The sequence below is a fragment of the Nilaparvata lugens genome, chromosome 7 (genome assembly GCF_014356525.2).
Source record: "Nilaparvata lugens isolate BPH chromosome 7, ASM1435652v1, whole genome shotgun sequence".
Taxonomy (NCBI): Eukaryota; Metazoa; Arthropoda; class Insecta; order Hemiptera; family Delphacidae; genus Nilaparvata; species Nilaparvata lugens.
The window spans coordinates 15,990,992-16,004,425 of NC_052510.1; the positions used below are offsets into that span (position 1 = coordinate 15,990,992).

Consider the following 13,434-nt stretch of genomic DNA (forward strand, 5'->3'; position numbering starts at 1 on the left):
TTGAAAAAATAAACCTGTAATCTGAAAATCAAGACAATTTTAAATGAGCAAAACAAAGTATAGATTTAAATACATAGTGTATAATAGTGTATAGTGTTTATTACATTTATAGTATTATAGTTGATAAGTGGGCAGATGACTTATGCAGAATGCAACTTAGTGAAATTCAGTTTTATAGGAAGGATTTATAGTTATACAATAAAATACGAGGACTGTATACTCACTGGGATATAATAATAGTTGAAATAAATAATTGAATAACATTCACTTATAAATTGAAAACAAAAGTGACGAAGTATTGTGAAATGGTGGAATAAATATAATTATATGAAATTATTATAATTAAGAGCAATACTAGCTTTTGCAATACTAACAAAAATAAATTAAGCGAAAAATTGAATAATTATTATTGAAAAATAGTCACACTGTAATATTATAACTATAATAACTAATTCGGATTTTCTTTTAATAATAATTTATTATAAATAATATATTGATTGCACGTTCATCCTTATTTTATATCAGTACTAAACAATTAATATTGTTGAAGAATACCATCTAAATATTTTGAGCACTGTACTTGCTACTTGAAAGTGAGAACAGTCATAATATCAAAAATCAAATCGAATCATCTTTATTTCCAAGAAAAAACGATATAACTTTATTATTCTTCATATCTTCCTTTATTACTTGTCAATCAATATAAAGCTTGTCATTCATCTACATCTAACAGAAGAGCAAAATTTTGCACAACAATATTTGACAGTAAACCTTGATAGTCTACTCATGCTATCGTTGCTGGAATGTCACCCTTACATTAGCTTGTCGTAAATTAGAGCCGGATATTTTTGGGGAATTGTCAGTTTATTTTCTGCCCAACTCTATGAATTCACTCAATATATGCCGTATTTATGTGTAAATTGTCTGTTATTTCTTAACCAACTTTATAATAAATTCACTCGATATGTATGTATAAATTGTTAGTTTATTTTCTATTGAAGTCTCTGTGTATTCTATTCAATTTGTCTTATCCATACATATATACAGATATTCTGTTGTTTGTTGTCACTTTACTGAATATTCCACTTGGTTATACTGTTTGTTGTAGACGGTCGCTCGTTAAGCAGCGTAGTTTATAGTCCGGCCGCCTGTATGAGATTGTAATTGACAGACGGGGAGAATTGATTGGCGTTCGAGTCCCTTCCGCCTCTCCATCTCCTGCAGCAGAATGAGCGACATCTCCGGCTGGGACCGTCGTCTGTATTCCTGCTGTGCCAAGTCCAGCGGTGAGTGACCCATCTTGGTTCTAGCCTGTAGGTCGCATGCGTCCACTTTTAGAAGTAACTGAAAATCAACCAAGCAAAACTATTACCAAAATAGAATGGCATGCGATTATAAGTTGGCATATTATACAATAGTATTATTATGCTTATGGTTTTATTGACAGAGGATGTACCGAATATGAGTAGGCATAATATTATACAGTAGTATTATTACGCGTATAGCTTTTTTTGGCAGATGTACCGCCATGCTATTTAAAGGCCGGGACATACCTGTCATGCATTGTTTTGATCCTGCACATGCCCAATATTTGCGTGGGGTGGAGGGGTGGTGGTGAGACATGTGTGGCATGCACCATTCGAGGCATCATTCATGATCGGGTTTGGAGTGGGAGTGGAATCGGAACGCTGCATGATGGGTGTGCCCCGGCCTTAACCGAACATTGAGGGGGTTGTACAGTATAGTAGTAAACATCCTTGACAGTTGTCATGAATTTTAAGTCGCATTCATCAAGAAAACAACGGGAAAATGTAGATTGATTTTCGAAAAAAATATTTCCAATTATGTGTGTTATATTATAGTGTTCAAAATTTATACAACAAGCCTCTAATAATTATTTGAAGAATTGCAACTTTTGAATAATAAGAATATTGAAGTTTCTCAGTTTATCACATGACATTATAATAACTGACTGAATATATAATAGCAATATAATAATAATAATTCATCAGTGTACACATGAAGACAAGTAATAAATAATTATGAATCATTGCTACACTGGCGATCCATTTTTTCAAAAACTCAGAATCTCATTGAAATCTGATGATAATAAAAATTTGATGGTCCGTCTCTCAATAGATAGAGAATTTCAGTAACATAGATTATTGTAAACTCTATTTGAGCAATCAGTGCATGATCTCTGTATATAAGTATCATAGGATATGATTAAAATATGCAATCCTCATCTCCTCATTTTAATCATGCAAATTGACTTACTGCGATTTATAACAATAATTAATGAATTTCAATATAGGCTCCCTCATCTCTCATCATATTTTTTTCAATCTCCCACACACAAGTGTGCCCACATCTTATGTGGGAATCACACTAAGCAAAAAAGAAGAAAAAAGTAGGCTCATCTAATGATGAAAACTAATGGATTCCAATCAAGTAAATCGTAAAAGAAGTGATGAATTGCAATTACCTTGACAACTGGTATAAATCCGCTTTCGACAGCGATGTGCAGCGGAGTGATGCCGTCCCTGTTTGCGGCATTGATGTCGGTTTCCCTCACCGCCAGAATCATGTCGACGATGGTGGCGTAGCCCTTGGCGGCCGCCAGGTGCAGGGCGGTGTTGTCATGCAGGTCCCTGGCGTTGACCGGGGCACGGTTGCTGAGCAGGTGCGGCACGGTCTCGAGGCGGTTGCGCCGGGCCGCGATGTGCAACGGCGTCTCGCGATACCTGGTGTTGTTGGTGAGGTCGGATTTGGCGGCGATGAGCGCGATGGCGCCCTCTGTCCACCCGGTCTCCAGGGCCTCGTGCAGCGCTGTCTCGCCTCTCCCGTTCTGCACACTCGGATCGGCGTTGTTGTCGATCAGTATCTGTGTTGACAAATGTAACGAATCTTTGATTTGAAACATTTAATATAAAATATCTTTTGATTTTTTATGACGTTTGTAGAACTTGATTTAACTATAATTGATGAGACTGTTGATATGTTTGATGTTGTGGAATCTTTCCATAATAATAAACAAATAAATATATTATGTAGGTCTACTAGTATTATACAGCCTAAGTCTTCACATCTGAAGATGTATGTTGGTTTCAACATATGAAATTGTACGACTGTTATTGAAGTACTCAATAACGTTGATTTAACTGTACCTATAAACAGTGTCCTCAATTTTCAATTTTATTAAGATGATGATTGAGGAGAGATGTAACGATGGAGTTCAATGCTTCGAATAAAAAACTTTTGGAAGATTTTCACCTTGACTATAATAGTTCAAAGAATAATAGTGTATTATATAATATACTTTTGTACAATATACTCATTTTTATATAATATACTTATATTTTTGTATAATACACTTTTGTACAAAAGTGCAGTACATTAGTGTGGAGAGTCTCTTTCTCAAAAAAAAAAAACGAAATTTTCTGAACTCCTAAATTCCCAGTGGTATGATAAAGGAAAGACTTATCCAAATAAGCCGTTTAATATAATTTCATATCGAGTACAAAACTGCAAATGAAAAAATGTTTTGGCGGCGCTCTCTTCACTGTATATGGTATCTAAGTGCTTGGTACTGAAGTTAATTGATTGAGAATGTATAATCTTATCATTTGCTTTGTGAAAATGTCCAGTATTCTAGAGAGTATTTATTATGTAACCAATAAGGCCGTTCTCTTTCTGCTAGTTAGTGTCAGTTTCATTTCTTTCTTATTGATCTCATCATGAAATGTGGAATGTGGTCTGATTTCCTGATGCTATTATGAGTTATATTAGATCGCATGAATTCTCATAATTTTTTCGATAGTTTTATAGCCAATATTATAGAATGTTCATTAATCTCTTGAGAGTTACCTGTAAATATTCCAAATTATTGATTCCGGAATTGACCAAAATCTGAAGAGGAGTTTGCTGTTCGGAATCAGTTATATTCAAATTAGTCTTCTCTGCAAGCACTTGGAAAGCCCTTTTCTGTTCTAAATTCAGATACTCTGAATTTGCTAGCTGGCGAATCAAGATGTGCATTGCTGTTCTACCTGAAAAAATAATTAATTTTAGACAAAATATTTTTCCAATTTTATAGAATCAAACGATTCTAATAATACTTGCTGATTTATTCAAATTCTGCGATAGTAAAATTTAAATTCAAGTGCCAATTTTTATGCAAATCATTATATACAATACGGTCTTTGCTTTTCGCTGACACTTGAAATAAGGGGGTCATGTAACACAATATAGATACATTATTAGAACTAGAAGATTCTTAAACTAATGAAAGTACAAATTTTACTAGTTTTCAAAGAGTAGTCAAACTTAATAGATTTTAGATCAACAATATTCCTCTCTAGATTTTGATAATTTATTTTTAATTTCATCTATTTATTTTGTATTTCAAGGTTCTTTTCAAATGGAAAAATTACAAAATGCGGAATTCCAGAAAGAGCCGGTTTATATAATTATATGATTAAGGATAATTTCGCAGTAACAATTTCAACAGTAATCATATCAATTCTTTATCGTTTGTGATGAGTAATATGTGTATTCTGCTATTGGATAATAATTTTCTAGAAACTTGAGTAATAATCACCACCAATTCTCTATCATTGGTGAAGAGACAACTTCACAATTGCTATATGACTCGTTCCAACAACCAAATTAAACAGAATTGGCCAACGGATGATACACCAATTTCAATACATCCGGGTCTTGTTTACTGTCTCTTATCAACTATTCAATCCTTGTAAATGTAAAACTAAACTTGTTTTATATGGAGATTTTTTGAGAAATTGAGATTTCGAGACACTTTTCTATCAATGATATAAATTATTACCATTTACATCGTATTATACATTTATATTGAAACTTCAATAATTAGACTGGAGTTTGGAGAAACGTTGATGTTCATACTCACCATTCATATTATCTTGTATATCCGGATCACATCCTGCGTCTAGTAATAGCATAATCAGACTGGTGTCCTCACTGAAATTATTTTTCATGGCTGCTGCCAAATGAAGAGCGGTTTCTCCTCTCACATTACGAGCATTAACGTCGCACCCGGCATCACAAAGTAACCTGCACAAATAAGAAAATAAAACTTTCAATTTTCATTCAATAGTAGCCTAAAGTTGTTTGAAATATTGTTATATGATGTGGAGGAGGTACAATGGGCTGCTACCTCTTTTTACATTAATGCCGTTAACTCATTCATTATTTCAATATTTTTAATATTAAGCTGCATCTTAATTTAATAAACACTGGATTGGACATTCGGTTGGTAATATTGTTCTAAACACTGGATTATACAGTTGGTGGGGGATTGTTCTTCTAAAAAAGTGAATGTTTGTAATTTTGATTCATTTAGAACATTATCTTCACAGTTTTGTGCAGTAATAATTGCAGTAAAGTAATCTGAAGACTTGAACCCCTGTACCGAACTTTTACAGAATTTTTTTTATTTATTTTTTTGATAGGCGCAAATATGTACTGTTGTAAGAATATCTCTCAAATAAAAATAATTTATAATCAATTTCGTATGAAAATTAATTACATCCAGCGTTGGTCACTATGATACATAATTAGCAAAATATTAGAACCTGGTTAAAGACGGTAATTTATTGACTCGACATATTCGCAATTATAATAAATCTTCGAGATTCTTAACCAATACTCAATGCGTATTCTTATTGCGTTCGACTGAACTATAAAAAAATCATTCCTTGTGAACATGCCAAAGCTGATAAGTTAGGCCACACACAATATGAATAGCATTGATTATTATTCAACTTTTTCATGCTTGGAGTTTGAAACCTCATCTTTTTGAATTCATTTAAAGCTCTGGTATTCTCCTTTCCTTAAAGAATTGAAGAGTTCGTATCGAATTGATATTTTTATGTAATTATTAATCTTAAAATGATAAATTATTGTTTCTCACCTTATTACATGAATATCAGAAGTCTGTAGTATTGATGGATCACCACTGCCCTCCCAATCCGGACAATTCACATCTTGGCCAGCTTCTATGAACTTTTTCAAAGTTATAATGTCTCCTCTTCGAACTGCTTCGTGAAAAGAAATATCCGTATCAATATTTTCTTCTTCCATTTTAAATTATCAGTTGTTCCCAATCATGACTGATACTACTAGTGCCTGTAAACAGAAAATCAGAAGGTAAAGTTTTTTGATGTTCTTAAATTTAATAGATTTAAAGGAAGATACCGGAGCTGGAATATGAAAATAACTTAATTTAATTATATTTTAAGGTAGGTACTGTCTAAATTGAATAATGTATCTTCAATTGAAACTTATCTCAATTTCTCTTATTTTAAGATTTTTTATTGCAAGCTATATCAAGCTATAAGCTTTGTGAGCTACAGAAACATAATCAAGTGAAACCAATTATATCATTTAAATAATCGGTATATTTTTGTAAAGCATATACATGCTATTTTAAATTTGCTCTATTACTGTACTAGAGAATATAACTCCACACAAGAAAATCCTATTCAATATGACTGAGGAGGAAAATCTTCCTCAAATTCAAATTGTTGGTTGAATCGGAATAATTTTTCCCATGTATAATGCTGTTAAAAATAATAATGTGGAATTAGAAATACTGTAGCCAACTGGATAACTTCTTATATATTTCAATTCACAAATTCACAAATAATTTATAATTATATAATTTATAATTTCAATCCATGAATGAAAGTGAGTAAATTTATCCAATCAGATAGCAAACCATAGAAATAAACTTAAAAATAGTTTTCACTCGACTCTACTAATAGACCCGCGTCTACACAACTTCCTTTATTGCGGTCCAAGTATTATTCTTCACCCGTTTTTATCCCAGGATTAATCGCTGATAAATGAATGACGTTATCGCAATGTCGTCCTCTTCGATCATTGATTGGTCCTTGTGGTATTGATTCTGTTAGATGACGTTCACTTAATCACGAAAATTCAATACGCACCTAGTCTCACGTGCAACCGGGCCTACATCTCAATTCCACCAACTCACCCAATTTGTATTTCCAATCCAATATAGTTTGGCTTTGATCCCAATTATTATCTATTAGAAAGACTGTGACAATAAAAGTAAATACTGTAATAATAAAACCTCAAATACAAGACAATGAAATGATTAAAAGTTTGAGAACTGTAAACGAGTATTAGGCTACTTAGCGGCAGCTGGTAACAAATTAATAATCCCTCAACTAAGTTACAACCATTCTATTAAACACCACTGCTACAATGTTGGAATTGTCTCTCCCCCATTGAACAAAATAAGTCGTCATAATAGTGGGCTATCGTCATCAGCAGTAGCACGGCCTGGTTAACACGTGTTGTGAGAACTTGTAGACCCTTTTTTAAAGGGCAACTCGATCTCTTTATTGAGAAGGTCGCTTCTGAGTTTTTTGACGATTGTCGTACTCTGCTGGAATCAACCAACGACACTGCCTTCGGAATTATTCTCCCAGACTAGCTTTTTGTTAGGGGGTTCAAAGAAAATGCAATAAATCTCCGTTCTCACTGTTCCAAGGTTTTTTCTCGTTTTGTATTTGGTATGAGTTGTTATTGAAGTGAACTTTCACAGCGGCTTTTCAGATTCATAGTTTGCTGGTAGCTATTTACATAATTAAAAATAATCAAAGTTTTATTTTTACTTTCTTTTCGCCCCTTTTGTTTTAGTGTTGCCATCTCAAATCTCTTAATAGGAAAATTTTCCAATATAGTTTTAAAATACAATATAGTACATTACTTCCACTGACTTACGAATCATCCTTCATTATAATTATTTTCTTGTAACTTGCATTAAAAAATGATAATATTTGAATGGTAAATATTTTACTTATTTCTCGATTATCAGAAAAATTGTCATTACTGGATTATGATAACGTTTTCCTAGGAAAATATGGTAAATAAAAACATTTTTGTGAAAGTATTCATAATTTTATAATTTTGTTTTCTGATTTAAAACTTCTTTGTGTATTGTTTCAATTTCATTGTATTTTTAACAATATCGAATCTATTGAGTTATTAATTGAAATTTATCAAGTCCTCATGATTGAATGAAAGTCCTTTATTGAAAAAATTACAGTTGATTTGAAGACTTTCGCTACCGGTACAGTTTTTTTAATGACTAATAATGAAAGTGTAAAAAATTGAAGATGAAGCAACGGCAAAAATTTAGATAAATAATAAAGAATGCATTCACATCACCTCGATGTTGTACTGTATTCTATGTATACAATAACATTATGTAAGTGGAACAGATTGAGAGAACCCACAATTCAACAACTTATTATATTCAGTAATAAAAGATACTTAAAAATACACTGTAAAAAATAGTTTAATCTATTTTACAAGTAAGAAAAAACGCATAAAAGTTTTCTTTGGCTCAAAAGTAATTTGCATTCTACTCTTATCTCGGTTTCTACCTCAACTTAGCATCGTACGGTAATATTATTAGCCGAGCTCATGAGTGCAGGCTGACTAAGAATGCTTGTGTGTTTGTTATCGTTTTCCAACATGTTTCCTGGATGCTGGAATTTCCTTGTTACACATTTCTTTCCGGATGATTTCAAACAAATGTCAGAGACCGTAACAAAGTAATGATGAACAGAAAAACACACAACATCTGCTGCTCTACTGTATTTCTAGTTAGAAGAAGATTGTGTCTGACTGCGAATCCACATTCAACATTATATCATCGCACCCTCGCACAAAAAAGTCCAATAGCACAGATTAGATAAGCGACGTGCTTCAGGGTTCTCCCGTTGGAACGGTGTCCGCGTCGTCACAATCACTTTCCGATGGTTCGGAACCCTCTTAAAACTAAAGCTCAATCTATCTCTCATTATCATATCCCTTCCACTGCCCACGCACAAGCCTTTGACTTATATAGGCATCATCCTCAGCAAAAAAAAACAATAAAAGCAATAGTGCTTACTCACTGGTCCAAATTGAATAAAGTTTTGTTTTTAATGGAATCATGATTCCGTAGCAAAACCCATAAGTTTTAATAAAAAGGTAACTGAATTGAGATATAATAATTATTTTGAAATAATGATCTCGGAAATCAATTAATACAAAAACATTCAAACCATATATATTTGAATGAAGTTGAATTGAGTAGATAAGAAGTAAATTTTAATATCACATTCCGTATGAATTGGATTAATAATTAATCATATAAACCGATTTAGCGTTTAAATTTTCAGCGGTTGATCTGTTTGCATAATAATAAATCGTTTCATCGTTTAATAATAATAAACGATTGAATTATCATTAAAGATATATTCATAATTCATCATTATAGAGATTAAAATCGTTTTATAGATAGTACGAATAGCTCAGCTTTATCTAATTGTCATTGACCACTGCATAATGTTTGCGTCATCAAACATTATTTATCAAACAATTGATCGCTAATAATGATGCTATTCAATACCGTGTTGACTAATTCAGGTATAGCTCGTCACCTACTGGCCTAATATTTGCAATCCTATTTGATTTTTCTCAACTTTTATTTGGACTCTCTCATTGATAATTTTTTGTTTTGTCTACATCAAAAATAGAATCACAGAGCTTGTATTGGATTTGACGATGTGGTTGAGAATAATGTTGTCAAATCATTTGAGAACTTTATCCTCAATCAAATAGAAGAGGTACGAGTATTATGATGTTCATATGTTCGAGGTATTAAGCAATTAACAAGCAATGAAAGTTGGATAGTGGAAGCAAGGTCACTGGAGTTTGTGGGTTTTATGTTATTGTAGAGAACCGTTTTTTGTGTGAGTTCTCAAAATTGAGGTGTGCTCAAAGTAGAAGAAAAGTTAAACATATTACATTTAAATTGCAGTTATCTATTCATTTGATATTATATTCTAGTAAATAAGTAAAATATGCTTGAAATAGTATTAATAATATTATAGATGTGTATCGTATATGAAAACATAATGAATTATATTTTATGTAAACAAACTAATATGAATTATTAAACTTACAGACAGCAAAATTGGATTGTCAAAGAATTTATCAAACAAACAATGAAGTTGAAACAATTCAACTGATATGATAAATTTGTGTCAATTGTTTCGCTTTGAACATGCAAAAGATAAATACTATCAATAATTTTTGTTGGTAAATGGGTCTACTTGACATTATGTTTGCATATTGACTGAAATTGATAGGCTTCCAAATTTGGGCTTTACATTTATCCAATGAAGATACTACATAATGTAATATATAGTTACTTATAAGAAAGTAAATAATAGTAACTGTTCTACATACTTGACTCCAATCGCAATAGCTGATACTGTAGATAATAATGTGATGAGATTCAAATATTTTTTACATGAATGTTTGATAACCACATCCGATTAAAATGCTCCTTACATCTTGTGCTCAAAGAACGCGAAGTTGTTATCTCTCATACCACCCACTGGTGATACAAGGCTAAAAGGTGATTTAAATAAAACAAAAGAATATCGTCCTCTATAAACTGTACCGGTAAGTTATATAGAAAAAATATATTTCTCTGACAATGACTCACCTTCAATAGCGATTGATTGTTGAAACTATTTCGACATTATCTCCTATTAAGGAGAACACTTATATAGCAGTTTTATTGTAGAGTACCGATAACGATTGAATCTGAAGATCTTACCTGATGATTAGTCAGTTATTTATATACCTGGGAATTTATTGCATCTCAGACTAGAATCGAGATAAGTTGATCAATCTAGCTTTTTTAATTTCTAATGCACACTTACGGTATTGGCATTGAAGGAATTTTCAGCCACAAATCATTCAGATTTCAATCATAGATAATACATTATAGAGGTCAATGAGTTGAGCAGGTTGATGATCCACTAATAATCTCTTGAAATCTTAAACAATAACTGATCTAGTTCAATGATAACTGCTTCGTTATCATTCAGCAGCCCATGGAATGAATCATTGTAATCGAAGCAAGAATTGAACCAGAATGTTCTAGTAACATTTCAATTGTTGGAAAGATATCAATACTCATTAGCGGGTGCAATACACCGGAAAAATAAATTGTTATTAAACATTTATTGATGCATATAGCGGAAGCTAGGAATTGCACATTCAGACTACAATAAATGAATTGAAAACTCCAAATGAATGCGTCATCTAGTCTTTGAATGAATGTTGAAATTTTGATTGGTATTTGTCGGATTTTGAATTGGAATTGAAAGAAGATTTATAATATCTTATATCTAATATAAATATACTAATATTCTATAGCTACAGTAATGCAGAGAATGCCATCAATTAGCCTAAATATTTTTTTAAATTCACTTATTTTTAATAAAAACACTTACAGTATTTTCATAATAAATGTGTTTTATAATTCGTTACAACTGGCCAATAATAGTATTACTTGTTTTTTTAGGATGAATTCAACATAATTATGATGTTTAGACAAATAACTTGGCCAGTTGTAACGAATTATAAAACACATTTATTATGAAAATACTGTAAGTGTTTTTACTAAAAATAAGTGAATTTAAAAAAATATATAGGCTAATTGATGGCATTCTCTGCATTACTGTAACTATAGAATTGTCAATATCTGCAGTTTCTCAAAACTATCTACCAGTTTCATAAATAACTACCAACTTAATGAAAAATTGTAAATTCAAATGTTCCTCGATTTAAAATTTAGGCCTTATTGTAAAATAATGTAAGCTCATCTAAATCTCTCAAACAATTGAACGCAACATCATCAATAAAATATTAGTACTATTGACGCTATTCAAAATAGACTTTTTCAACTAGAAGTTACATTAATTGCGATTTCTGTCCTACTCATCACAATCTAATGGATTCTTCTTTCTACTACTCATTCTAGTAGAATTAAATGATTATTATTGAATGATCGATATCTTAATGAGTCATCAATAGTAAGAGGGATTTTTTTGTAAATTGTAATATTGTAACTTTCACATCACGTCTTATTCATATGATTTATTATTATTTGATTGTTTCATAACATTTTATCCCCTATGAGATAAAATAATGTACATTGGTGATTGATACAAATACGGTAAGATTATATAAATCACGATAGAATATATTTTAATTAATAATATATACAATCAGTCCCAATTAAAGAGATTTGTGTTTCTAGTATTGAAATATAACATTATAGTAGTTGGGTACCTGCTTGATGGTAGCTGCAATATCGAATAACTCACAAGGTGTCCCAGTAGAAGCTGCTAAATGGTATCACGCGATCAACTAATAAAAAGCTCACCGCTTCACCAGTCACGTTCATCGAATAACTAAGGACCGTATTTGAAGCAGATATGCGTGCGCTAAATGTCTCGTCTGTCTGTACTCAAGGAAGCAAATGTCACGTTGATTTAGAAACTGTATATCAGACTAGTTACTGAGTTACTGAGTTACATGGTGGGGGAGCGCCACTGTGAGGAGGAGGAAGGTAAAGGAGGAAGGGGAGTCTGTTGAAAAAAGTTATTATCACTGCAGGCTGTTGACTGCGCGTGTTGTGTAGCTGAGAACTCCAGTGAGAGGGATTTGTATCAGAGGGAAGAATTGAGAGAAAAGCTATTGATCAAACCGTCCAGGAGGGAATGGAATCCCTGGATAAAAGTTACAAATTGTAATAAAGCTTTCAATTTATCTAATAAGTTGGCAATGAATGATTTAATTGAATGAACAATGAATAAAATGTTACTGGACTGAGCCTTTAGTGTAATTTATGGGGCCTCTTCATCTATAGTACAGAATATAGAGTGAAGCAGTTGGTTTAATAAGGTACATCAATAAAATAAAGTACCTATATTTAAATAAAAAAAATAATTATCTCACATCGCTAACTTTAAATAGTTCAATGCATATGAAAATATTATGAATTTCCGTTTAGAAAAACGGAATCAAATTAATCGTCAATAAGAAAAGGAGGTAAAAATCAAATTATATAGGAAATAGAAATTCTTTAATATATTTCTTCAATTAATTGTAAAATTAGGTACCTTCTTTTATTTATAAAAAATCATTCAAACTAATTACTCAATATGCTCTGAATTTTGTCCATTCCTTTATTCTTCAGGAAACTACAGCGATAATAATATGGTTTGTCCAAATATAATTTGTCTATATCAAGATTAAAATGAGTTAAAGTTCAAGAGTGTGCTGAGTAAATAAAGGCATTGTTTATTGACAAGAAGCTTATTGATTATATATCTATTTGAAAATAGAAGTAAAATTCTAAAATTAATCAAAATTGAACTTAATCGCAGAGTTCGATTATATCGTTTTTATAAACTAAAAATATCATTTGTAGGAATTATATTCAAAAAATATAATATTTTATATATATCGACTATGAACGATTATAATAGTTTATATATATCGACTATGAACGAT

General features: G+C 31.6%; 1 protein-coding gene across 3 annotated transcripts; it reads right to left on the reverse strand.

Annotated features, from left to right (window-relative positions):
- Positions 1-463: 463 nt before the first annotated feature.
- Positions 464-12,416, reverse strand: LOC111058945 (putative ankyrin repeat protein RF_0381). 3 transcript variants are annotated; one of them, XM_039432173.1, is made up of 6 exons: positions 12,208-12,416; positions 5,948-6,162; positions 4,925-5,088; positions 3,868-4,049; positions 2,486-2,884; positions 464-1,344 (listed from the first exon to the last, which is right to left on the reverse strand). In XM_039432173.1, the coding sequence occupies exons 2-6, from the start codon at positions 6,115-6,117 to the stop codon at positions 1,120-1,122; spliced, it is 1,140 nt and encodes a 379-aa protein (XP_039288107.1). In that variant the 5' UTR covers positions 6,118-6,162; positions 12,208-12,416; the 3' UTR covers positions 464-1,119. The 3 variants fall into 3 exon arrangements, with proteins under 3 accessions (XP_039288107.1, XP_039288109.1, XP_039288108.1); XM_039432175.1 differs by lacking the exon at positions 12,208-12,416 and adding an exon at positions 10,309-10,468; XM_039432174.1 differs by lacking the exon at positions 12,208-12,416 and adding an exon at positions 6,987-7,251.
- Between the last annotated feature and the right edge of the window lie 1,018 nt (positions 12,417-13,434).